General features: G+C 47.7%; 1 protein-coding gene across 1 annotated transcript; it reads right to left on the bottom strand.

Moving 5' to 3' along the window:
* Nucleotides 1-18420: 18420 nt before the first annotated feature.
* NOG (noggin) lies at nucleotides 18421-19224 on the bottom strand. Its single transcript, NM_001265629.1, has one exon. The coding sequence runs from the start codon at nucleotides 19212-19214 to the stop codon at nucleotides 18516-18518; it is 699 nt and encodes a 232-aa protein (NP_001252558.1). The 5' UTR covers nucleotides 19215-19224; the 3' UTR covers nucleotides 18421-18515.
* Between the last annotated feature and the right edge of the window lie 658 nt (nucleotides 19225-19882).

Genomic DNA, 19882 nt, shown 5'->3' on the forward strand with positions numbered 1-19882 from the left:
AGTCCCCTTTCATCCCACCATGTGGTGTAGCCCTTCAAATAAGTTGAATTTCAAATTCTAAGCAAGCATTGACTAATGCAAAAGTGGTTAAAAAGCAAGAACCCTAGAGGCAGGAAATGTCACCTTCCTTGATTAAACTTGGGAAATCTACTCATTATGGATAAGATTTGCTGTCTACAGGAAACCTTCTTAGACATAAACTGATCCTATCTTCCAGCCAAAGAGATTTGAAGATGGCTTAACTAAGGAGATTTAAGTAGCAGACCTGCTTTCAAGGTAATCTATGAAAAGGGATGGCTGACTTTGGAAAGTATGTCTACCACAAAAGTCTGTGAGGATGATGGGTGTGGTTCTGTGATAAGTGCAATCAGAAAGTCCATGTGAGTTCTGGAAAAGTGCAGGTGACCTGGAGACAGAGAGATGGGGTTCAAATCCTAGTTTCTCTCCCACTTCGGACTTATTTGTGTTTAACCATCTTCATCTGTAAAATGGAGAGAGCATTTTTTTGTTTATTTGCTTGAGAATCTAAAGACATTAGGATGATTAAACCATACTGTACACATCTCTGATAATCTCATAAGGAAAAATCATGGAGAATGGAAAAAAGAATCAGTGAGTGAAAAGATTTCTCTGTATCATCGTCACATTCCAGAGAAGAGAAGTTCAGAATCCAATGGTTTTGGACAACTTGGTCATCAGAAAAATGAAGTGTGTCCTGTCTTTGGTGTATTTCATCAGGTTCTACCTTATGAACATGATGATAATAATAATAAAAAAGTACTTTGCTGCTTACTGTGTGCCTGCACATACGGTTCTTATTTTCAATTCCCTGAGTTGATCCTGTACTCTCTTACTTTTTGACCTTTGTACAATGTTGTTACTGCTGGAACATCTCTCCTCTCTCTTTGCCAGACTAACTATTTGTCCTTCAATATCAATTTAGATCTTTTATTCTCAGTTCCTGATCCACTCTACCACCAACCTGAGCGAACAGCCCTTCTGAACGCCTTCTAATCCTACAGCTCACGTTGCAATTGCCTATTTGTCTGTATTTTCACCTCTTCTCTCCATGAGAACTGGGGTTGGGTCTTGTTTGCCTTTGAACTCCCAGAGTCTAGCACAAAGCTAGGCACATGGAAGGTGCCTAATGGATAATGCTGTAGGAACAAATGAATTTGATTTTCATAACAATTGCATTAGGAGGGTTCATAGGGCTAGAAGACACTGGAGAGATGGTCCAGGCCAACTTTCTATCTCGGATGAGGGAATCAAGGCCCCCAAATTAAATAAAAGTCCTGATGGCACTCTTTCTATTGGTAGCAGAGCCGTTTGACTGGTACCAGGCTGTTCTTTTTGTCCCAAGTCTGTGGTCTTCAAGCAACCTCAAGATAATGATACAGATTTAGATACCTTTGTATTGGACTGGGAACACTCCAGACAGTAGTCATTATGCAATGGAAAGAACATTGGAGCTATCCTTGACTCCTCCCTTCTATTTATCTTCTGTATCTAATCAAGTCCTGTCAGTCTAACCAAGTCCTGTCAATTTTACCACCCAAGTTCTTGCATCAATTCCAACCTCTCCATCTCAATTCTTCCATGATAAAGAACCACCCAATCTTAAACCCAGGCATTGAAGAGTTTTGCTAATTTGTCTCTTCCCTGATGGTGATTTACCCTCTACAATGACACACAGAGCTTTTTCATGACTTCACATGAACGCTTCAATGATTTACATGAAAGTCCTCTCCCATGGACTAGAGCACTTTAATGACTTCCAGGGGCCTTGCAGATAAACTCAAAATCCTGAACATGGATTACAAGGCCCTCGACTTCTACTCTAGTTTTTATTTGTCCACCATTCTCAGGCTCCTGGTCTATGCTGCAGGGACCTTGAACTGTGCAGTGTTCCCAGTAGACACCAATCTATTTTAGATCTCCATGCCTATGGTCATGCCAGTCTCCCTTTCAGGAGTGCCTCTTTTCTTCTCTGCCTCCCCATTTTGCCCAGCTCACTCTTACTCATCCTTCAACTTGTTGAAGCTCCTGGGCTGGACCAAGAGCTCACAGAGCAATACTTGTCCACCTTAAGATCAAGGACCATTTCTGATGTATTTCTGTGGCTCCAGCACTTCAACTGGAGTTTTAATTTCACCGTCTTACTAGCTGTGTGGTCTTGAGCATATCGCTTGCCCTCTTTGGACTTCAATGGATAAATATTGTGTAGCTACTATGTTGTGTGCATGATGTAAGTCTCGACTTCCTCCACTGTGAAATGGAGAAGGAAAGAGAATTGCATTACATAATCTTTAAGGTCCCCTCAAATTCTAAATGACAGAGTCCCTGCATCAATTTCCCTGGCATAATATTACCCCATTATAATATGGTGTTAATATGTAAGTCATGGCTTTGGAACAGGATTGACTGTAGCATAGTGGTCGAGAAACCAGATTTGAAATAAGATGAAGAGGTTATGAATAGCTGATTGGTATTTTCTGGGAAGAATAATCTTGGACCACTTGGATACTCAGTTTCCTCATCTCAAAAAAATGGCAGTGATAGTAAAGCTCTCTTTTGGTTGATGAGATTAATTGAGATGCTACGTATAATGTGCTTTGTGCACCCACATGCTCAGGATAACTGTAAGGAATGGCTATTATTGGCTGGGGGCAGTGGCTCACTCCTGTAATCCCAGCAATTTGGGAGGCCAAGGCAGGTAGATTACTTGAGTCCAGGAGTTTGAGACCAACCTGGCCAACATGGCAAAAACTCATCTCTACTAAAAACACAAAATTTAGCCAGGCGTGGTGGTGCAGGCCTGTAATCCCAGCTACTTGGGTGGCTGAGGCATGAAAATCACGTGAACCCGGGGGTGGAGGTTACAATGAGCCTAGGTCACACCACTGGACTCCAACCTGGGCAACGGAATGAGAAACCAAAACGCACCAAAACCAAACGAAACCAAATGAAATGAAACCAAAACAAAAAGAATGACTATTACTGACCTGTCTTACATAAGAAGGAATCACATGAGTTGAGCTGGGCGGGTCATCATCTGATAGCTGGTAGCTGGTGCATGGAGCAGATTCTGATTCCAGACTTTCAGGGACTGGGTTCAGATTTCTTATCCAGGGAAGCCCACCAGCCAAAAATGCTAGAAATAGCAGGTTTCCTTTAGTCATAGCATACTACAGGGGCAAGAGCTCCTCAGTGGCACCCATGCATGGAAAAGGCCAAGGTGGGTGGATCACTTGAGGCCAGGAGTTTGAGACCAGCCTGACCAACATGGTGAAACCCCATCACTACTAAAAATACAAAACTTAGCCTGGCGTGGTGGCCCATGTAATCCCAGCTACTCAGGTGGCGCTTTCAGGGGCTTTGATTCTTTTGCTCTGTCTCCATCCTAGAAAGAGTTTTGTTGTGTTTGTTTGTTTACTTAAGTGGAAATTCTCCATCATCTTTACCTTTGCCTCTCTTGGGAAAATGACCTCTTGGCTTTGGGCAAGGCCAGCCCGGCCCTCTGAGCAACACTTTTAAGTTAGATGGGCAGCCTTGATCAGCAAGATAGGGGTGTGAGGGAAACGGCAACTGTGCCACCTCTTCATTGCTGCTGGAATGTGTTGCTATGGATACCAAATTCAGAGAAGCAAAGACAACAGCAGAAGAAAAAAGCTATAGTGTGTGTATATTGATGTGGACATGTGTGTGCTCCTGCATGCTTGCACACTTGTGTATGAGAACTAGAGAAAAAGGAAAGATGTTCATTGAGGAGGAGGCCTGATATTTTAACAATTAGATTGGCATTATCAAAGGTGGATTAGCATTTCCAGATACTATAATAGTGACCCACCCCCATATGATACTCCATAGTCAGAACAGGCCCCAGAAACTTGACCTCTGTCTCTCCCTTTCTTGTTTCTTATTCGTGGTCTCAGCCCCTGCAGGGGACACAGAATACATTTCTTTTTTTTTTTTTTATTTTTATTTTTATTTTTTTTATTTTATTTTATTTTATTTTTTTTGAGACGGAGTCTTGCTGTGTCTCCCAGGCTGGAGTGCAGTGGCGTGATCTCGGCTCACTGCAAGCTCCACCTCCCGGGTTCACGCCATTCTCCCGCCTCAGCCTCCCAAGTGGCTGAGACTACAGGCGCCCGCCACCACGCCCGGCTAGTTTTTTGTATTTTTAGTAGAGACGGGGTTTCACCATGTTAGCCAGGATAGTCTCGATCTCCTGACCTCGTGATCCACCCGCCTCGGCCTCCCAAAGTGCTGGGATTACAGGCTTGAGCCACCGCGCCCGGCCAGAATACATTTCTTAAGTGCCAACATGTGGCAGACATTGTGCCAGGCACTTCTATTTCTTACCTGCCTTTATCCTTGCAGTAACCTTGAAGGTAAATAATGTTACTGCTACTGCATATATGAGGAAGTTAAGGAGGCTAAAGGTATAGGCTGTGAAGTCAGAATGCCTGAGTACATCCCAGATCTGCCAATCACTAGCTGTATAAGCTTTGGTCTCTGCTGTGTGTCTCAGTTTCCTCATCTGTAATTAGTAACACCACTGCCAGCATTGTGAGGGGTGAGTTGAGACATGCTTAGCTCAGTGCCTGACACATCTTAAGTGCCCAATAAATGATAGTCGCTATTATTGCTCGTGCCCATGGACAAACAGCTGAAAAGGAGGGGGTTTCTGATTTGTTGACACTATAAAATACCTGCCATGGGGTAAGTGCTTAACAGATGAATGAAAGGATCACAGTACCTTGGTTTTGCCACTGTCAGGGAAAAGGACTGATGAGATCATGGCTAGGTTATGAGTGGGCTATCAATCCAGATGTCTCCTATTTCAAAACCAGGCGTGGTGGCTCACACCTGTAACTCCAGCACTTTGGGAGGTCAAGGAGACAGGATCGCCTGAGGTCAGGAGTTTGAGACCAGCCTGGCCAACATGGTGAAACCCCGTCTCTACTAAAAATACAAAAGTTAGATGGGCGTGGTTGTGTGCACCTGTAATCCCAGCTACTTGGGAAGCTGAGGCAGGAGAATCACTTGAACCTGGGAGGCAGAGGTTGCAGTGAGCCGAGATCGCCCCACTGTACTCCAGCCTGGGTGACAGGGCGAGACGCTGTCTCAAAACACACACACACACACACACACACACACACACACACACACACACACACACACACGGGCTCTTTCTACTCATCATGTTGTCCTGATTCAGAACCTGGACTGATTTCCCAGCCTCAGGAAGGTTGTATCCCTGGAAATGTTTAAGGGTGGGAGACAATAACCTGCCTTTGAGAGCCAAACTACTGTCTGGCCTGCAAGGAGGAGGTGTTGGTCCTGGGAACCTGCAGAGTACTGGTTCTTTCAATGCCCCCCGGGCTCCTCTCAAAGTTTTCAGGGCTTTGGAGATGACAGATATCTCTCTGACATTTGTGGTACAGTGGGGGTCTAATTGGCACATTCTTTAAAGAAATGCTTCATTTGGGAACCAAGAAAGAAGAGAATCACATAGAGCATTTTAAAAGAGTAATTTTAAGGCCAGGCACGGTGGCTCACACCTATAATCCCAGCACTTTGGGAAGTTGAGGTGGGTGGATCACCTGAGGCAGGAGTTCGAGACCAGCCTGGCCAACATGATGAAAACCTCTACTAAAAACACAAAAAATTAGCTGAGTGTGGTGGTGCACACCTGTAATCCCAGCTACTTGGGTGGTTGAGGCATGTGAATTACTTGAACCTAGGAAGTGGAGGTTGCAGTGAGCTAAGATTGTACCACTGCACTCCAGCCTGGGTAACAGACTGAGACTGTCTAAAAAAAAAAGAAAAAAAGAAAGAAAAAAATTGACTTTAATATTGGGAGGATGATTATCAGGCATTCCACGGGTGTCAGCTGAATCTGGTCCCAGCTCCAATGTCAACCAGCTTTGTTACTTTAGACAAGTCTGTGCACCTCTCTGGGTCTTGATTTCCTCACCTGTAATGAAGCAATGACTGGGACAAACAGTAGTCACTTTGCTTTCATGTTCCCTTGGCTCTATTCTTCTATGACTTCACCCCCAGCTTCTCTGGGTATAAATAGGTAGCAATTCCTCATTATTCCAGCTTTTGCTGAACCTGCTCCTTCTGGGAGAGTAATAACTATGGAAAAGCATCAATGCCTGGTATTCACAGGCTTTTCCAAGCAAGAGTCCAATGATCTCCAGGGTTATCTGCCTCCACTTTCCCTCTCTGTCTCAGAGGAAACAGCTTGAGTGCTCTTTGGAGAAGCACATATTATTAATAACAATGGCTTGTGTTTGTTCAGGGTTTTAGAGCTTACAATGGAATTAGTATTATCAGTCACACAGCTGGGATGGGATAGAGCCTAGAGCTTAGGTCCCACTTCAAAGTCCCTGCTTTTAACAACTCCACATTACCTATGTCTTCAAAAGGTCTCCTTAAGTTAAAGTTGGAATTAACTGATGTTCATGAAACAAACGAGCACGTTGTATTTGGATTTAATTTTAAAAGAAAAAGCTGGAGCCCCTTCTCACATCTAGTCACTGAGTTCCTCATTCATCACACATTTTTTAAATGCCTACTATCTATAGGTACTATTTTGGATAATATGGTTGCAAATTAGAATCAAAAACAGTAGTTGCCTCAAAGGGCTTCGAAACCCAGAGGTAGCCAGATATGGTTCCGTACACATGTGGTGTAAAGTTATAAGTGCTGGACACACTGTGATGGGAAAAAGTATGCAAGGTTGGAAAAACCATGGAATTTGAATCCTGGTTTTGAGTCCTAGCTTTGCCATTAACTAATTAGGAGTCTGTGGCTAAGTCACCAAATCTCTGTGAACCTATTACATAGCAAGAGTAATACCACATAGGATTACTGTTGAAGTTTAAGTGATATAATGCACATAAAGTACCCACGACAGTGCTCATCACATGTGGGCAGTTCATATATATTAGTATTATTATTAGTGACCAACACTGTGGGAGGAAAGCATTGCTTGATTAATTTCACCTTGGCCAAGGGCTGAGGAGGTGCCGTGAAGCTGGGCCCTGAAGTATGAGTAGGTCTCCCCTGGTTTGGGGTGATGGGACAAGCAAGGGTGGGACAAGGAGTCTTTCAAGGAGAGCAAATAGTGTGAATAAAAGCTCAGAAGCATCAAATGGTTGGCAAGTTTGGGCAGCCATGAATAAGTTGGTGTGGCTGGTTGGTGGGGGTGGGGTGGAGCAGAAAATAATGGCAGATCATAGTGGAAGGTAAATTGGGGTCATAGATTGTAAAGGGTTTGGGCGCCGTGCTAAGGAACGTAGCCAGGGTTTTACAGAAAAGGGGAGACACTGAAAGTTTGGAGTGTGTGTTAGGGAAATGGCAACTCAAGTGGCAATGTTGAAAATGGGGCAAGGCTGGAGGTGAAGACATGGACTATCAGGCTATTGCAAAGGCCAAGGCAAGAGAGAACAGAGGCCTGAGGGCGAGAATGAGAAGATGGATTGACAGACAATTTAGGAGATATTGGCGGATACTTTGTGAGGAAAGGATGCAGACAAGGATGAAAGACCAGAGATCTTTTATTTCCTTCGGTCTGTATACCTGGGTGAACAGTGGGGCCATTACTCAAGAATGAGAAAACTGAAAACAGATCGGAAAGTTTGGGGATAGGGTTAGGATTCAACTTTGAAAACGTATTTGATGTGGTGAAGTCCAGGAGGCAGCTGGCTCTGCAAGTGTGGAGCTCAGGAGAGACATCTGCCCAGGGCATAAGATTTGGGTGCTGGCCATCCAGTGGTGATGGCTCCCACTGTGGAAGCCCTGAGTTTCTTTTCAGGCAAAGAGATGGGAAGAGGCTGACCAGAAATCTGGGGAACATCAAGCTCCAAAGGTCCAGCCAGAAAGAGGAATTGCACTGAGCATGACCCTAGAGACCCCAGGGGCTGGAGCAGGCCTATCCATGGTGCTTGCCTTTGAAGGGAAGAGGAAAGACAGCAGCAGAGGCCCAGGCCCTTGGTCAACCTGTCTCAGAATGTGGCATTTTGGGGAATTTGTCCAACCTTGAGGGTGTGAGGCCCTTGAGTCCACAAGTTACTTACCAGCAGCCCATACTCTCATCAAAGTTTCCCCATTACCTTTGGTCTCTAACTTGAGGTTTGATATTGACCAGGTCACTTTTCCTCTCCGGGTCTGGATTTCCTCATTCTCCACTGTGGTAGTCATGCGTAGACAGATGTCCTTTAAGGCACTGCATTGCTGACATTGCATGTTGACTCTCTCGGGACCCTTGGTCGTCTGTGGCTGTGATGATCTCACCGATGACCAGGTCTCTGCCCTTGAAGTGAGGCTGCAATGACACCAGTCAAGACTGTTTCTGGGAGGTAGTCACTTCTGCATAATTTCCAGTAAAAAAACCAATCACTAGAAATGAAGAATTTTTAGAATTAGAGCAAATTAGGGCTAGTTTCCCTAGGCTGGATTCCTGCCTTTGCTCATGTAAAACCAACTCTCTGGTTTCCCAATTTCCTCTCATCCTGATTTAACTTTTTGTCTTTTCTCTTAGCTTGGCTTTTGGTCATTGGTTTTCCCATCCTCATGCATTCTTTGTCTTATAATTTAAAAGAACAACAACAACTGCCACCAAAAAAAAAGTAACTGGAGTTAAATTAAAAGCCTTTTGTCACCTGATAAAAGGGTAGCAATACATTCAGTTTCCATTCCAATGGAGAAGAGTGAAGCACAGGCCCTGGAATTGGGGAGACAGAAGGAAACCATCATTGGCTGGGCAGGGGCTACACGTATGGAAGACCCTGGAACATCCCAATAGCTTGATGAGATAGGTGTCATTTTGCCCATTTTAGGTATGGAGAAACAGTCTCAGGAGATCAGGTGCCTTAACCGAGGTCCGCAGTTAATAGAGCCAGGATTCAAACCCAGGTGGTTCTCACTCCAAAGTCCACAGTGTTCTGTTTTGTTTTCCTCCATATTATCAAGCTCCCTCTCCGCAGAAAGGTTTTTGCCTCATGGGCAAGTTACTCTTCATGTCTCAGTTTCCTTATCTTTCAAATGATAATCCAAATTCTAGCCATGAGCTGTTGTGTGGGTTTGAAAGAGATAACAGATGTGAAAGTGGTTTGTCAACTGTAAAGCATTAGACATGAGTTAGTCATTGCTTAATTTTATTATTCCCTGGGCAGGAAAGATCAAGTTTTAACTGTCCCACAGATAAGGTAATTTCTCCCATTTTTAAAGGATTTCAGATGTGGGAGCAGGTGATTCTTCCGCCCACTCCCTGGAGTCTTTTTAGAATTTTCTCTATTAAATCATTCAGTGCTATCTAGCTTCTGATGGGGAACCTTTTCTAAGTAGTGAACTGCCTCTTACTGGGAGAGTTCTTGATTGGCTAAAAGGGTTTATCTGGCAACTCACCTCTCCCTCTCCACCTATTCAAGGAGACAGGGGGTTTCAGGTTCAGTAACCTGGGAGTTCCTATAATCCCTAGAACTGATAGTCACCTTAGGGTCTTCTGCTCTCTGTCCTGCATTTCACATGTGGGCACATTCTTAAATTCCCTCTGGAGCACTATTTAACAGCAGCTGGACTCTGAACTCTTGGTATGCTTGGAGCCCCAGATAGAACTTGGCTTATACCAGGAAGGTAATCAATTAATATTTCTTCTTTTATGCAGTGTATTCATTTATCTCTCTCTCTATATTGTCTACATGTGCCCCAAACAGCACCAGTGATCAGGGATATCATAATGAGTAAAATGGAGACAGGTGATCCATATATTGGAAGAGAGAAGTCACACAAATAATTGTAAATTGTGCATACCAACTACAAACCATAATTCAGCATATGAAGAGAAAGCACAGAGAGCTGAGAGATCATGCTTCAGAGGGAATCCGATATGCTTCCCCTAAGACTGTGATCTGACGGACAGGGTGACATTTAGGGGTACTGGTGGCAGAGGAATTATCCCAGACTAAAGGTGGGGCATGTGCAAAGGCCCTGAAGCAGTGGGGAGCTTGGTGTGTGAGAGGACCTGAAAGGAAGGCTGAGCCCAGAGCCAGGGGAGAGAGGGCCTCAACTTGGTAAGGATCCTGGCCTTTATTCTCAAAGCAATGGGAAGCCATTGAGAGGTTTTAAGCAGGGGAGTGACAAGACCACATGTGTGTCTTAAGGTCACTCGGGCTACAGCGTGGAGAATGGATTGGAGCTGGGGTGACCAGGGAATCAGGGAGAGTGGCTGGGATTATGAACTCAGGGAGTACTAAACCCCTTGCCTCTCCCAACAGCCCAGCAGAGTGCTAGAGTTAGAGCTGTCTGAATCTTGGCTCCACCACCAATGAGCTGTTTGATCTTGGGCGAGTCCCTTAGGCTTCCTGTTTTGCAAGATTCTGCATCTGCAAAATGGGGGGAGGTCTCCTTGCTGAACATTTTTTTTTTTCCCTCAATTGAGTAAATTGAACACCAGTCAGGAGTCCTTTACAACACTGGGTGGGAAGACGCTGACAAAACCAACCACTATAAGGCCTGTTTTGCTTGGCAGGTGTAGACTCCCACCATCTTTCTTTTGTTGCAGAGACTTACTGGGCAGTCTGCAGATATGTGGTTGGTTTCTGGAGCTCAACCCTGACCATCAAGAAATAGCAGCTGCTGGATCTCCCAGTGCTGATGGCACCAGCTCCTCCTGCCTCCAGCATCAGGAATGAACTCTGTGACCATCTGTCCTTAACTGAACTTCTCCAAGCTTCAGTTTTCTTATCTGTAAAATGAATCTATCTGCATTTATTCCCGCAGTTAGTATCTGTTAAGTGCTGCTATGAGCCAGGCCCTGTGCTAGGCTCTGGGGATATTAGAAAAGCCTATTTCCTCTCCTTGGGAGTTCTCATGCCTCATTTTACATAAAATTATGCACGTGAAAGTGCTTTTTAAATTCTAATGCTGTTTAAACCTACAACAACTATAAAGGGAGGGTTGAACTGAAAACCTGGAAACATTGCTTCTAGTGCCATTTCTGTTCAGAAGTAAATAAAACTGAGACAAGTCCATTGGCCTTGATAAGCCTTAGTTTCTGCAGTCAAATTAATGGGTAAAGAACTTTAAGGACACCCCAGCTCAAATATTGTGATTCTATCATCTTTCCCTCAAAATCTTAATCTCTTTTTATTTTTTTTATTTTTTATTTATTTATTTATTTTTTTGAGACGGAGTCTCGCTCTGTAACCCAGGCTGGAGTGCAGTGGCCAGATCTCAGCTCACTGCAAGCTCCGCCTCCCGGGTTCCCGCCATTCTCCTGCCTCAGCCTCCCGAGTAGCTGGGACCACAGGCGCCGCCACCTCGCCCGGCTAATTTTTTTGTGTTTTTAGTAGAGACGAGGTTTCGCCGTGTTAGCCAGGATGGTCTCGATCTCCTGACCTTGTGATCCGCCCGTCTCGGCCTCCCAAAGTGCTGGGATTACAGGCTTGAGCCACCGCGCCCGGCCAATCTCTTTTTAAAATTCTGTACATGGTTTCTTTTGGGGCCCCCTTTTATCTTATTTCAAAAGAATAAAAATTTGCAGTCTCCTCACTATATCTAATCTAGAAGTCCCAATTGCAAATGTCTACAATGGTCATGGTAGGTGACATAATGACTAAAGTATGCAATAGAGAGAGGTGGAGACCGTGGCAAAACAAGGAGGACATGCTCTATTCAAAGGGGGACATTTCTTCTCAGCTGCAGCAAATTATTGCTTCCTACAAAAATGCAAGCTGGATCCAACTTCTGTTTTCCTTTAGATCATCTGTCAGTTTTGTCCTTTTATCTATTCTTCCTGATTATCTGTCCTTCAGGATTAGATGCAATCTCTTATGTGGCCTTCCAGTCTGGAGTTTTACCTTTCGAATCTTTTTGTTTGTTTGTTTGTATGTTTTTACATAGTTTTAATCCAGAAAGTCTTCCCATCTCATCCTTTGCTCAATGACCTAGCATGACACCTTGTGGACCCCCAAATCAGTCCATATCTCTTTACTTGGTATTTAGTGAATGCTTACTATGTCAAGCACTATGTCAAGCTCCCCAAATAGGGACTTGAATGAATGGCCACATGAGGGTCTAGCTATCTCTTACTCTCAATGTCCTGTGTATGTGTGGGTGGGGGTTAAAGAAGGGACAGAGCTCCTGCATCTGAAATTCCTCTTCTGTGCATGGTCCATTGCAGGCCTGAAGCATCAGGGGTCTTTTAAAATCTGTTCCTCAGCCTCACACCCAGTCAGTGACCAGGTCCTTTCCAGTCTTCTGAAAAATGATCTCTGTATTTGTTGGCATTGATGCTCCTCAGGTATAGACTCTTATTTGACTCTTTTTTTTTTTTTTTTTTTTGAGAATCTCACTCTGTCACCTAGGCTGGAGTGCAGTGGTGTGATTTTGGCTCACTGTAACCTTTGTCTACTGGGTTCAAGCAATTCTCCCATCTCAGCCTCCTGAGTAGCTGGGATTACAGGTGCACATTACCACACCCAGCTAATTTTTTTTTGTGTGTGTGTTTTTAGTAGAGATGGGGTTTCACCATGTTGGCCAGGCTGGTCTCAAACTCCTAACCTCAAGTGATCCACCCTCCTCGGCCTCCCAAAGTGCTGGGATGACAGGCATGAACCACCAGGTCATCTTGACTCTTCCTTGACCATAGCAAGGCCCTCCTTAACTAATCTCCTGGCAGCCAGTATTCCCATCTCCAATCTATCCAGGACACTGGCACCAAATTTAAATGGAAAATCACTGCATCGTTTCATTTGTGTGTCCTAGACATATAATATAGAACCTGGACTTCAGAAGTGCCCACCACAAGACAGATTAAAGATGGGCACTGATACTTTGCTACTCCTCCTATTGAGAGGTGATGTCTAATTTCCTTCCTCTTGAATCTGGGCTGGTCTTAGAAACTTTCTTAACTAATAGGCTAAAGTGGAAACAATGTTTTGGGACTTTTGGAGGTTATGTCACAAGAAGCACTGCACCTTCCCTTCAGGCCTCTTGGAACACTTTCTCTCAGGGCCATGAGCTACCATGTAGGTCCAATTAGCCTGAGCCACCACCAGACTGTGGGAAAATCCAAGCCATATGGAGAAGTCCCTTGTAGATGCTCTGGCCAGTATTCCGTCTGAGCTCCTAGTTGGCAGCTGAGCGCTAGAAGCCATTTTGGAAGTGGATCCTCCAGCTCTCAGCTGACATCATGAGTATAAGAGATGAATTGTCCAGCAGAGCCCTTCCCAAATTGCTCACTCACAGAATCATGAACAAAATAAAATGGTTTTTTAAGATTATTCATTTTGGGGTAGCACGTTACATACCAATGGATAACCAGAACAGTGCTCAAAAATATTTACTGAGTGAATAAAGAATTCATTTTGTGGCAGTGTCCTAATGGGGTTCCTGCCCTATTTAAGAGCTCTCAATGGCTTCCTGTCACTGTTCCCTTAGTTAGCATTCAATATCCTCCATAATCTGGCTTCAACCTGCTTTTCAAATCTTATTGCTTGCTCTTCTCAGCATAGATCCATCCTATGTTAAAGTTTGTTTGAGCTATTTCCCAAACACACACATACTTTTCCAGCACCATGTCTTCGATTATATTAATATATACCGCCTTCTCCACCCTCACTTCAGTGGGTTGACATCCAGTCTGTTCTTTGAGGCTTCAGTCAAATGTCTTCTCTGGCTGTGGGCCGTCCTTTTTCCAGCCCAGGTTTATTTGATGCTTTACCTCCTCTTTTATCTCTTACCCGGTTCTTTTATTAATTTTTTTTTTTTTTGGTTAAGAGACAGAGCTTCGCTCTGTTGCCCAGACTGGAGTACAGTCGGGTCACAGCTCACCACAGCCTTGAATTCCTGGACTCAAGAGATCCTCCTGCTTCAGTCTCCTGAGTAGCTAGGACTACAGACATGTGTCACCATGCCTGGCTAGTTTTTAAACTTTTTGTAGACATGAAGTTGCCCAGGCTGATTTTGAACTCTGGCCTCAAGCAATCCTCCTGCCTTGGACTCCCAAATTGCTGAGGTTGCAGGTGTATGCCACTGCACCCAGCCACCAGTTCTTCATTTCTTATCTCCTCTATTGCATTGTAACTTCCTTGTGGAGGTGTGGGGGGAGGAAGTGGGAGGTGCTGGCACATAACAGGGTGTGCAAATATCTTTTTGTGTGGCTTACCAGTCATGAACCGCTACAGAGCTTAACTTGAGACTCACCAGCTCACAGCGTGGCATGCATTTTGTCTCCCAAGATCGGTGTTCAAGTCCTTAAAGGAAGGAAGAATATTTGGAAGAAGCATAGGCTTTGGTGGTGTCAGTTTGGGTTTTGAACTGTAACCGTGTCACTCACTGTGAGGCATTGGAGGAGATGCTTAAACTCTCTGAGCTTCAGTTTCCTTATTTGTACACTAGAGGCCTTAGATCGAAATGAGTGTAAAGGCCTAACACACTGCTTGGCACATCACAAACCATTAATAAACACCTGCTGAACAGGTACAACAGAAGGATTGATCCACTTGCTGATGATTAGTTGTTACTGAGAACTCACTCCCATCAATTTAAAAAAAAAAAAAAAAAGCAAAGAAAAAAGAAAACAAAGAAAAAGAGAACCAAGATAAGGCTCACTAGACAGGCACCACCTAGCCAATCTCAACTCTTTTAATCTGCGTGATCTTCAGCAAGTGGCTGCTGAGGTCTTAGTCTTCTCATCGGTAAATTGAGCAGTGGGCATTGGAATCAAAGCTCCCCTCCAGCTCTGACATTCCAAGAGCATTAAAGAAAAAGGATGAATCACCCCCTTCAAAATACCAATATGGGCTGGGCCCTCCCTCTGTAGTCCCCATCGAGCACAGCTAAGAGCTCTTAATAGGCAGCCAGCTTCTTCTTGCAGCTGCCACCAAACTTCAACCCCCTTTCCCAGGGAGTCTCAGAAGCAAGACTGATAATGGACCCCTGGCCTTCTCCATCTCTGCAGAGAACTAAATCCCCTTCCCAGACTCTGGGGGCCAGAGGACCCTCCGTTGAGAGGGCTGGCTTTCCCTCTCAGTGTGGTCATTGGGCCTCAGTTTGCTCTTGTGTGCAGAGAGACAGAGAGAGTGTGTGTGTGTGGAGGCGGGGGACATTGAAAGTGGAAGGAAGGAATAAACGGGAGGCTTGCAAATAGGTGATTGATGAGTGAATTCTCAAAATCATAGTGGGAGGAATGGGTTGGTGGAAACCCTGCCGTTCTCTTCCAGGATCTGAAAAAGTTGACATGTATGTATCTGTAATAGTTATAAATCTCCACCCTGGGGAGGCGCGGACCCCCAGCAGCTACATAAATTCATAGACACAGGTGTCAGAACCGCAGAAGTCACCTAGATCAATTGTCCTCCTTACAGGAGATAGGCACTGGATGGCCGAAGAGGACAGTTTTCTTGCCTCTTTACCCAGAGCCATCTCCTTTCCGCGTTGATGCTATTATTAGTATTATCGGCATCAATAATAATGGAGAAGTAACCGACTGTGCATTAGGCACAAGGTTCCAGGACCAGCACTTCCTTCGTTCGCTTCTGGGACTGTCTGGGTCCCGCTGGGTCCTCTCCCGCGCCCGCAGCGGCTTCGGGCCTGCTCTCTGGTTCTGTGCATCCGGTGGTCTGTCTGTCGCCGGTCACGTCTGCAGCCCGCGTCCTCCCAGCTCACACCGGCTCCCGCTCTGAAAGCCGAGAAGCTCGCCGGCTGCGGGCGGGTTTTCCAAGTGGGCAGGGGTGGGGAGGAGGGGCGCGGGCGGGCCCGCGGAGGGAGGAGGGGGCGTCGCGGAGGGGAAGACCTCGCATTGTAATCCAATGACATTGCCAACGTGGGGGTGGGGGCGCTGGCCTCGGCGCGCTCTCCGAGTTTTGGCTGCCCGCCCAGCTGGGAATAACTCTCTTCGCATAATTCGCGTGTTTACCAGGCATGAAAATTCTTGCTTTCGCCCCCCTCGTATAAGACCCCTCCTCTTCCCCACTCCCCACCACCTCCGCCCCTCGCAAGTGAAACTCTGTCTAAAAAAGTATTGGCCCGGGGCACAGAAAGTTTTGCATAAATTCATAAGTGATGAATGGCTGATTTTAACGTTATTTGGGTATTTGTCAGAACTTAACAAATATACATGGGGACGGCAGTTCATAAACTTAAACATCTCAATATCCCCTTTCTTCTGGAAATAAATTACGTTTGTTTGCCCAGCTTGGAGTCTTAAGGTAGCCGACATTAGGAATATTTTAAAAGCCATCATCCATCGAGCATGTCTCCCAGGCGCCAGGAAGATTAAATGAAAGAATCATAAGATGGAGGTCTTTAACTTTTAATCCTTTTACAATGAAGCCTCAGATAGTCGCGGGGGCAGGGTGCCCTCTCTGGGGGGAATAATGCCGTTATTCCTCGGCTCTCAGTTAATGAATACCCTAACGTCTGTCCCACGGCTGACGGAGGCAGCGCCGGGGAGGGGGCTCGGCTCCGGGGCCAGGCTATTGAAATGAGGAGCCATCGAGGCTGCGTCGGGAGGGAAGAAAGCGCCCGGCTGGAGGGACAGGGCGGGCGGGGCCGGGGGCATTGAGACTGCGCTGGGGACTAGGCGCAGGTTTGAAATAATTAGCATAGATTCGCCGGGACTCCGGACTTGGGGGTTAGGGGGGTGAGGGGGTGGGGTGGGAGGAACGCCGGGAGGGAGGCGCGGAGAGGTGGCAGGGAGGTGGGGAGGGAGCAAAGGAGAGCGACTTTGGAGTCCAAGATAAATAAAGAGAGCGCTGAGCAGTGTCAGGAAGCTGGCCCACGTGGAGCTGTGCGGACGGGCGCCACTGGGGACTGAGGCGGAGGGACGCATGCGAGAGTCAGGCGTCTGTCCCAAGGAGTTGGCTTTTTAAGGGGTGGGGTGGGAGTGATGTTTTGCACGTCCCTTTAAGGGGTTACGTGCCTTCTGCCCCTATCTAATCTTAAAGCGCAAAGATTCCGATTCCGATTTCTCCCTCCTCCCCACCCCTCAAGGGGAGAAAGTGCCCAGAGCACGGGCATACCCTCTTCCCAAAAGCAGATGCCAGAGGTGATTTTCACCCAGATTTCGGACCCCTCCGAAACCCTGGCCCTCAGTCTTCCTTAGGTCCCCGGGGAGAGGGGAGGCTAGTGTCAAATCTCCCTGATATCCCCAGCACCTCCCGCCGAGGGCCTGGGATTTCGGGGCTCGGACCTGCAAGATCCCGGAGGCTGTGAGCCTTGTTGATTCCAAGGGATTGCCTCAGCTCCCACCACCGCAGCTTCCGGGCATGCAAAGGGTTAACATGGGCTGGATATTGAGGTGGGGGGTACGAGGCGGGAGGGGTGGCGGGATCTGGGTGGGCGCGCTCTGATCTCCCCCCCTCCCCATTCCTCGGGGGTCAAGTTTCAGCGGCACTCCGCCCCCAGGGTAGGTGTGAAAGACACGTGTCCCCATTGTGAAGGGCCTGTCAGGCAGGACAAAGCGGCCGCCCACCCTCCCCCCGCCCCTCGCCCCAGCCTGGGGTCAGCTCCAGGGGGCCGGCTGGGTGTCGAGGTCACTACAGGCCCGAGCTTTGGTGACACAGGGGGAAAAGCTAGGAGACTAGGCGGAGGCCACGTGATGTTTTAGTGAGGGGTTAGAGAATATCGCCACCCCCCGCCCTCAAAACACTAAGTCATCTCTATCATACCACAGGAGGTGAGTCCAAGGGGATGAGCCCCTTCCCCAACCGGGTAGGAGGCACAGCAGCATCCCCTACCCGCCCCCTCCCACGCCCTCCCACCCCCCATCAATCACCAACACAGAAAATCAGTGTGGAGCCCAGTCGGTTTTAGTGGTTTTCTTTAATCCTGCTCTGCACTTCTTTCTCATTTACTACACGGGATATTATAAAGAATAAATAGCAGATACTCTTAATTTACAATGATTAGTCATTCCATTTGTTCTCTATATTTACAATAACTGTAAAATAACATTGAACTCTATAGCTTCTTCGAGGTCCAAGGAAAACCAAAACACTTTCCGAAGAATGGAAAATAGCTTTTAAAAAGTCCTCTACAAAAGTTCCCCCGTCTCTTTGTACTTTAAGAAAAAAATAACTTTTCCCCCCTGCTTCGCCATGCGAAGGGCACTGGAATATAAATAGCAGGTTAACATTATTAGCAACAACCAGAATAAGTCTCTCTTTTCTCTGTTCTTTTTTTTTCCTTTTGCTTACTTTTTTTTTTAAAAATACAGTAGAAGCCGGTAACTTTTAACGTATAATACTGACCTTTTAATAAGTAAATTAAAACTGGGACCGTATATACACACACATATACATTCCTACACAGTTAAACAGTGCATTACATGAACCAGAAAGCTAGGTCTCTGTAGCTCAAAAAAAAAAAAAAAAAAAAAAAAAAAGTTCATTGAAAACCCTCGCTAGAGGGTGGTGGAACTGGTTGAAGGCGGTGCAGGGGGCGTCGGTGGGGATCGATCAAGTGTCCGGGTGCGGGCAGGGGGCCCCCGAGTTCTAGCACGAGCACTTGCACTCGGAAATGATGGGGTACTGGATGGGAATCCAGCCGCAGCGCTGGCCCCCGCGCCGCTGACAGCGCCACCGCAGCACCGTGAGGTGCACGGACTTGGACGGCTTGCACACCATGCCCTCGGGCACGGAGCACGAGCGCTTACTGAAGCAGCTGCCCACCTTCACGTAGCGCGGCCAAAAGCGGCTGCCCAGGTCGTTCCACGCGTACAGCACGGGGCAGAACGTCTGCGACCACAGCCACATCTGTAACTTCCTCCGCAGCTTCTTGCTCAGGCGCTGCTTCTTGCCCTGGGCCAAGCCCTCGGAGAACTCTAGCCCTTTGATCTCACTCGGCATGGCCCCCGACGGCCGCTGCCGCAGCAGCTGGTCCAGCTCCGCCAGGTCCTCCGCGCCCCCAGCCGCACCCCCGCCCCCGCCGGGCCGGTCCTCGGGGGGCGAGGTGGCCATGAAGCCCGGGTCGTAGTGGCCCCCGAGCAGCGAGCGCAGCAGCGTCTCGTTCAGATCCTTCTCCTTGGGGTCAAAGATAGGGTCTGGGTGTTCGATGAGGTCCACCAGGGGCAGGTTGTCGCTGGGCGCCGGGCGGATGTGGAGATAGTGCTGGCCGCCGGCCGGTGTCGCCCGCAGCCCCAGGACCACCACCAGGGCGTAGAGGGTGACCCCTAGGCTGGGGCAGCGCTCCATGCCTCCGGCGCGCGCCCGGGGCTGCTGCTTCGTCCCGCGTCCCCGGAGGAGAGCACGCCGAGCCCGCGGCGCCGCCGCGCTCCCCCGTCTCTCCGGAGGCGGCTCACCAGAGGCTGGGCAGGCGCAGGGCCGGCAGCATGAGCCGCCGGGAGAGCCCTTCGCGCAGCGCCGGCTCCCACCGGAGCGGAAGAAAGGCACACAAGTTGGCCGCAACTCCTCTCCCGGGTCTACTAGGGAAGGCGGCCGCGGCGGGGCATCCGAAATTACTCCAGGGCGACCGCGGGGCGCGGGAGGCGCCGGCTCCTCGCTGCCTTCCCGGGCCGGCGGCGGCGCAGGGCGCGTGGACGAGCCGCTCTCCCCTCCTCCTCTCTCTGCTCTTCGTCCTGCCGCTCTGTGCAAGCGCCGCTGGCTGAGCTGGTCCTAGGGGCACTTCCCTCCGCCTGCTCCGGGCTCCGCGGCCGGCTCTGCCCGGCGGACTCCAGCGGCGGCGGCGGCGGCGGCGTCCGCGCACGTTGGCACCGGTTTGTCTGTCTCGCAGGGTCCAAGCCTTTAAATTTCCTGCACTTTCAGCTCCATCACCATGGAAACCACTGACTCTCTCGGCGTTGCCCCCTCCCCCTTCTTCCCCCCAAACAACAACCCCACCCCCCACTTCTCCACCCCCGAGG

The sequence above is a fragment of the Macaca mulatta genome, chromosome 16, assembly GCF_049350105.2.
Source record: "Macaca mulatta isolate MMU2019108-1 chromosome 16, T2T-MMU8v2.0, whole genome shotgun sequence".
In the NCBI taxonomy this organism is placed as follows: domain Eukaryota; kingdom Metazoa; phylum Chordata; class Mammalia; order Primates; family Cercopithecidae; genus Macaca; species Macaca mulatta.

What these genes read in the sequence shown, in the direction of transcription:
- NOG (NM_001265629.1), bottom strand. Translation starts at nt 19,214, where the DNA reads ATGGAGCGCTGCCCCAGCCTAGGGGTCACCCTCTACGCCCTGGTGGTG.